This window comes from Pteronotus mesoamericanus, unplaced genomic scaffold (assembly GCF_021234165.1).
Source record: "Pteronotus mesoamericanus isolate MK-2021 breed Mesoamerican mustached bat unplaced genomic scaffold, CSHL_Meso_final contig_2, whole genome shotgun sequence".
NCBI lineage: Eukaryota > Metazoa > Chordata > Mammalia > Chiroptera > Mormoopidae > Pteronotus > Pteronotus mesoamericanus.
In genome coordinates, this window is record NW_026555084.1 from 32,133,556 (window position 1) to 32,141,211 (window position 7,656).

At 36.6% G+C, this 7,656-nt stretch overlaps 1 protein-coding gene across 1 annotated transcript in view; it reads right to left on the reverse strand.

Annotated features, from left to right (window-relative positions):
• Window positions 1-7,656, reverse strand: part of UIMC1 (ubiquitin interaction motif containing 1) — a 103,430-nt gene that overhangs the window by 57,743 nt on the left and 38,031 nt on the right. Inside the window, exons 4-6 of the mRNA XM_054568532.1 lie at window positions 5,651-5,775; window positions 4,628-4,733; window positions 3,579-4,321 (exon numbers count right to left, since the gene is read on the reverse strand). Of these exons, the coding sequence (XP_054424507.1) occupies window positions 3,579-4,321; window positions 4,628-4,733; window positions 5,651-5,775 (974 nt within the window). The remainder of the gene's footprint in view (window positions 1-3,578; window positions 4,322-4,627; window positions 4,734-5,650; window positions 5,776-7,656) is intronic.

The window sequence follows — 7,656 nt, forward strand, 5'->3', positions numbered from 1 at the left end:
TGTATGGTCTTCAAAACAACTTCTCCATCTTCATTAACAATTTCCTTATTATTTCAGTGATGCCAGAAACCAGTTATCATCTGATTCTAAAGCCTTTATAACCTTCATATGAGCAATCTGCCCCAGGGTGATGTTTTTCTGAGTCATTATTTCTCGAATTGTCTTGTTATCTCTATTAACCAAGTAGTCTCAAATGTGGGCAACTTCATCAAAACCAGAATCAATAGAAAACACTTAACAAAAACATAAATTCTTTCTACCCATAGTTCCTAAAAGCAAAAGACCAAGACAGGAGGTAAAATTACAATCATAACTCTCTCATTATTTGCCTACACAATTAGTAAGCTCATTGCTTTTGGTCTTTTAAAGGCACCATCTGTGGGGGCAAGGTCGCAGTGATGGGGTGTCCTGAGACACTGCTGGAAGGAAGAGACACAAATCTGAGCAAGCTTTCTGAAAAGCAGTATGACAGTAAATAACAAATCTTTTCTTATGTTCATAACTCTTTAACCCAGCATTTTTTCTAGTTCCCTATCCCTAAGGACACTAATTTTAAATAAAGAAATGTTTTTAGAACGATGTTTATCATGGCCAAAATACCTGACAATAGGAAAATAATTAAAATATTACGGTAACTTCCTAAAGCCAGAATACTGGTCATTAAATGAAATCTACAAATAATTTTAACATAAGAAAATGTTTACATGTTAACTTTAAAATACAAAAATATGATCTAAACCATACAAAAAATAGGTCTAAAAAAAAAAAAGGAGGAATACATCACTATATGGTAAGATTGTGGATGCTTTCAACTTTATTCTTCAAACTTTTCAACATTTTTCAGGAGTTCCAAGTGATCTCTAAAATCAATGTCAATGACTGCACTGGATACTCAGGAGGTGGCCTGCCTGGTCTCCTTCACTGAGGACTGCCCCTCAGCACTCCCACTGTGGCGCAGCATCACAACCGTCTGTACTACATGACACATACCCACTGCAGGCCTCGGCCAGCTGAGGGCTATTAACCTCAAATAGGCCGTAAGTTCCTTTTCTAGAAATCTGAAATTGAACTGGGAGAGAGTAAATCTCCTGAAATCTGTACTTAAGTTTGAGAGCTGTAGGGTCAGTGTTTTCCACCTACTGTGTGAAAACAGAGAAGCAAAGGAAGAGTCTGTAGGGGGAAAATGAAGCAGATACATTATAGTATTGAGATACAACAAAATTGCAGCTGATTTTCTAGACTCAGTATCTCCTCTGGGCTTGGTTACCATCCTGTTTTAGAATCTAGGAGGCAACATGTTTCCTTACAATAAAGTCCTCTTTTTAATTAAGATGTCTTGATTTATTTGTTGTAGCCAAATAGTATGAATTAATACTATCAAAGCAGTTTGCAGCCTGTTCACGAAGTAAAAGAACTTCAATCTAATAAGGCCAGCCACTAGAGTCTGACCTCACCGACACTACTCCAAAGTCACTGATTTCAAACCTCAGAACTTGGCCAATCTATGCTCTAGAACACTGGCCCCTGGAATCTTTCCAGCTAACAACTTAAATTACAGTAAATCACTGTGGAGTTAATGTATTCTTTTATGGGGAAGAATCTAAATTGCAAAATCTAAGAAATTAAACATTATCATAAGCATAACCTTTCATTTGGAAAAAGGGCAAGTCACCAGAGGTACTGTTAAGAAAAATACCTTCTGTTCGCATACAGCGATCTTCCATAACGTGGATGAAGAGGATGCCAGGAGAGAATGATTCCCCAAGGTGCTCTCAGTGAGTAACCTTCTGGTCCCCTACACAGAGCTCCCATTTACTGAGTGTCGTAAACATTATACTAGGCATTTTATACAATTCCCTTTAACCATTAAAACTACTAACTGGCTATTACCATTTGACAGATGTAAAAAACTGAGATTCAAGGAGTTAAGTGGCTTCTTCAAAAGGCACACAGTTACTAAAATGAAGAAGTCAAAACTCATACTCCAAATCCATACTCTCTATATTATGCTATGAAATTTCTTGTTATTATTTCCTGAACCCTCATCATAACAGACAGAATAGGATTAACAGCAAAACAAAACCAAAAAACAGAAATAGCAACAAAAAATAGTATTGTATGAAACAGTATTCTTTCTATTTATAAAGAGTTTGAAATTATATGGTTGCCTTTATAATAGTCAGAAGAAAATTGACCATAAGCTTTCACATATGATATAATAAAGCTATGTCAGAAAACATAAAAAGGTAACGTAAATGTTCCCAAACAAGGAACTGTTTTCAGTAAATTACAGAAAATTACCACAAGCAAAATTGGAAATAGGCCATTATGTGAGGCAAGAAGTAAACTGGAAAACTATCTGTACTTCCTATCACAAAAGCCCACTGCCCCACATACAGGAAGAATGCTTACAAACCACTAAGAAAAAAAGTGTCAAAAAGAAAAATGCCTGTAGGATCTGAACACGGAAAAGGAAATACAAGCAAGTCTCAACTACACATATAATAAGAAAAATGCAAATTAAGATTGCATTGAGAAAAAAAAAAAGATTGCACTGAGGTATTTTTCATCTCTCAGATTAACAAAGATCAAGAGGTCCTGATGATACTGCATCAGTATGGTACGGGGAAGCTTGTACTCACACGTTGCAGTGAGTGTAAATCTATACAACCTGTATCGAAGGCAATTTGACAACAGCTAATAAAACTGTAAATGCATATATATATTCTATTCCTCCAATTATGTCTACAACAAATTATTCTACAAATATCTCCCATGTGAATGAAACATCTCCTGTTCAAGAGTAATCACTGCAGTAGTGTTGATAATAGTAAAATATTGGAAACAACCTAAGTGTCCACCACCAAAAGCACTGGAAAAAATAAAACTTACCATATATACTACACACACCCCCCAAAAAAGAGAAATTTCTTAGGTACTGTTACAAAATGATCTTGTAGAGATAGTAAATAAAAAAAGCAGTGCAGACTAATGTGTAGAGTATGCTATGGTCTGTGTAAAAGAAGCTGCTTGTACTACATAAAATATCGTGGAAGGATACACTAGAAAACTAAGTCATAGGGGTTGACTCCAGGGAGGGGAACTGGTTGGCTGGGAATGGAGATAGGAGACAAATGTTTTATCTACATCTTTTTTAAACGTGCCATGCGAACATTATTACCCATTCAAAAACTTAACTTTTTAGAAATAATAAAAATTTTAAATCACAAAAAAATAAGTTATGGTACATTCATATGATATGTTTTCAAATACAGTTAAACAGGAAAAGATCTAAGATAAACTATCAAGTGGAGGAAAAGAACAAAGCTAGAAGAGGTTTCATTATGTTGAAAAGTTAAACAGAAAAAAATTTTTTTATGCACAGTAATAAACCTCTTCTTGGTGCTGGGATTATGGGTAATTTCTTCTTCTCTACATTCTTTTGTCCTTTCCTAATTTTCCATAGTGGGCATGTATTTTGTTAAAAATAAAGGTGGAAATGACACAAAGAGAATGGCTAAAATCTTAGTTTGATCTGTAAATAAATCGTCCCTTATCACAGCATCACTGCCCCTTACCTCATGACTGGTTGTTGGTTCTTCCTTCAACAAAAGTTTCTCTTTCAAGCTTTTGACTGGACTTTCTTGGAAATCCTTGGTTTTTGAGTGCCAGACAGATGCCCTAGACTCCTGCCTCTCCTCCTCTTTGTCTTCATCCCCTGTATCTTCTGAGATGCCTTCATTTTTTTCATTTTCACTAGCCTGATCTCCTTGGCCACAGTCATTCTGGATCAAAGAAGGAGGTCTAGGTAACACTGGTTCACCAAATCCTTTTTTTTTTAAGAGCTGCCTCTGAGCCATTTTCAGGCTCTTTTGATAAACTTCCAACTGGCAGAGAATGACCTTGGTATACTGGTTAGGGTCTATTCCAGCTGGGCAAAATGGAATACCCCAGAAGTAATGCACAGTGCCCGCCCTGTTCTGGTGACCTTGGGCATCTGCTGAGGCAGGCAGACAGTGCCTAGATGTGTCCCCCCTACCCTGGGCAGCTTCGTGAGAATCACATCCCCTCCCAGTACTTTCCTGTGGCTGCCCACACTGTGTGTGCTCAGCCAAGTGGCCAGTGCATCTGTCAAAACATTTAACGTTCTCATTCTCAACTACTGGCTGGCTTGACTGGTCCCAGCTTCCTGAGTTGCCAGAGACCGGCTCCTCTTCAGTGTTTTCAGTGTGGTCCCAAGGCTCCTCTCTTTCCTCAGCCTCGTTTCCCTGACTGATATGTGAGCCTTTAAACAGTGATGGAGGTACCAGCTGCCATATGCCTGTAGGTATTTGAGAAAAAGTAGGGCTAAGGACAAACTGATTTTATTAAGGGGGCTTGGTAAGTTCTCACTTACCAAGAATTACATCATGTGGGTAAAAAGGCTCTTTGGGTTTAACCAAATGTTGGCTTTTCCTTGAAGATAAAAGTATGCTGGATATTACTGAGATCTCAACTACTTTCTCATTTAAGCTCTTTAATATCACCAAAGAAATTTGGGGAATTTCTTTATATCTACTCTAAGCATGAGACGCCTGCGATGTGGCTACACTTGATGAGTGCAAGGAGTCAGAACAGGGAGACATGCCTTCAGTGGTCCCAGAGTCTGTGGTTTTCTCTCGGTGGGCCTGTGAAGATGGTCCAGTGGCCAGAGGTCGAGAACTGGTAGCAGAAGCATCAGGAGGCCGGCAACTCTGAAACAAGTGATCCCACACCAGACCAGGTTTATTATCACGACAGCTGGACACGAAGGGTCACAGGAGGGACAATAAGGGGAGGCAGTGGTCCTGAGAGGTTCTCCTCTTTAACATATAGACGCTCAATTCAAATGAATTCCACATTCTAACAAAATGCGTCCTATCTATGTGCATAGTGCTGCACTAGATCACTACACTAAATCCTTTTCTAATATAGAGATTCAGGTGGCGTAAATGGCTTAGGACCTGCCACAGGCAAATATCCTTCACATCTGAAATAATTTCAACTACACATATTCAAATCACTAAAAATGGTAGAAAACATATTTTTTAGGGGAACAGATTTTTAATAGCACTTTAAACCAGTAAAGAATTCTGTAGCAGACCGACTGATAGAAATTTCTAGATAAAAAACAAATAGAATTAGTTTGGTAAAATAAAAACCTCTACCTAATATATTTAAATTCTACTTCTATAACAGTAAATGTTACAATTTAACATTATTTGGTAAAATTTTAAACTGCCCATTCCTTCTCTCCAGAACCCACCTCTGGTTCTCATTCTCTTTGCTCGCTCTCCACATAACAGGGGAGGTAAGTATCTTATCTTGCCCCTTTTGGTTTCTTGGTAATAAATAATTCTTTTCAGAAGCTGCCAACTACTATTGTTCTCTTAAAGCATGGACTGAACATCTGTGAGGTGGAAGAAAACTCTTTCATATGAAATTAGCAAAACACTTCAAATGGGGATCACCAACAACTCAACATAGGCTTTAAAAACTATTGTGGGAAATACTTATTAGTTGAAAACCCTATGAACTACTACAGCTCATTACTAATGCAACCATAACACTAAAGAAGTGAAAGAATAGTGCCTATCAATCCTCACCAACTTTTTCAACATGGCATATTTACATTCAGGCTTTCCGCAATGGCTTTCCTCAAGAGCTCCTCTTCCTCCTCCTCCTGGCTGTTCACCTCCCTCGCTTCCTGCTCACTCATTTTGACAGCCAGAGCAAACTGTTCTTCTTCTGTCATTTCTGTAAAAGGACAGGGAAAGGGAGGAGGGACACCACAAACACTGAATAAGCATGGAGGCAAGGAGCAGGATTATTAAACTTTTCAAGTGAAGACACTACAGGACCATTTAATACAATTTTATAACCTTATAATTAATACAATTTTATAATCTTATAAGTGAGGAAAGCCCCAAAAAGTAAGGTGTTGGCCAATATCAGTAGAAGTTATGAGAATCCTGGATTAATTAGACAGTGAGCTCCTATGCAGGCAGTTTTTACCTGTTTTGTTCACGGCTGCCTCTCCAACATATAGGGGTGGGGGCAAGAGTAGGTTTATAGCTGAGACTATGCAAAAGTTTATTCTTGTATTATTATTTATTAATTATTGTATTATTTATTCTTATTAACCTACTTTTGCCCCTCTTTATTAAAGGATGCCTGGCAACTGGTAGATACTCAAATATTTGGTGAATGAATAAGCAGAGGAAAAGCCATTCAGGTCTTTTGCTACATATCACACTGCTTTATGCTCAACATTTAACCAGAATAATTAGTGGTGGAATTCTTTGTTTAACCAACAGATAAGACCATCTCCAGTGACGAGAATGTGTTCTCCAAACACCATTTCCCATTAAAAACAACTGGGGTACCTTGGAGGAATGGCTGATCGAAAGTCTGGAGCTAGAAATGTAGAAGATGAGCTATAGTATCTGCCATATCTGTGAGCAAGGAATCTGTCAGACACTACGAGGGTCCTATCAAAAGAAACTAAAAGCCAACTTAAAAAGGTTCTCACTGGCCAAAACTGGAACTGGAACATCAATAAAAATAATGAATGTAAAGAATTAAAACACACTAAATATGTTTAAATCTAGGAGTTTATAATGATAATTTTTAAAAAACACAACTGGTCATTGTTGAAGAATGTTCATGAATAAGTTATTTTGAAAACTGGTAAAGAAAAGGAGAATCAAATTTTTATCTTACTCTCCCAACATAAGCTACTACGGGTAACTAAATAGATGAAGAGAAGTTTTCTCTTTAAAGAATTATTTCAGCTAATAAAAATGTTTTTTAAAAAATGATAGACTATCACCCTTTTGTATATTGTCCATGGAAAGAATTTTGGCAACGTCTTAACAAATTATATATATGACCCAGCAATCCCAATTCTAGCAATTTCCTCTAAGGATATACTTCTAATTAAAAGTAAATATGCACTACATTTTTCATTGAAGCATTGTTTGAATTTGTGAAACACAGAATCTACTTAATGACCAACACAGGACACTCCCTGAATAAACTCTGGTACACATATATGTAACTGTTAAAAAAAGAATTAAGAAAGATACCCATAGACAAAGAATAGAATAATTTCAAGGATATAATATTAAGGAAAAACAGGAAAAAAAGTACCAAAAAGTGTATATATAGTGGTCTACATTTTGTGTAACTAAGGGGAAACAACAAAAATACACATATACCTGTTTATTTTTGCAAATGGTGACAGAAAAAGGATAAATCAGAAACTATTCAAGTAGCCACCAGCAGGTAGTTGAGAACAGGGTAGAAGGGATAAGAGAGGGAATGGCTCTTTGACTATAACTTTTTGTAAGTCTCTGAGTTATAAAATCATATAAATAATATACATATTTTTAAAAAGTAAAATAAAACTTATAAGGACGACGGATCCCTAAATTTGAATCCAGACATTAAAAATGCACCCAAGTGATTCTGAAATAACCTTAATAAAAATGAAAGCATAACATATCAAAATTTGTGGGATGCACCTAATGTTTACAGAGAAATGTAGAGCTTTATACAATCACATTAGAAAAGAAAAAAGTTTAAAATCAGTGATCCAAACCTCCCACTTTAAGAAAATAAAGAGTGAAATTAACC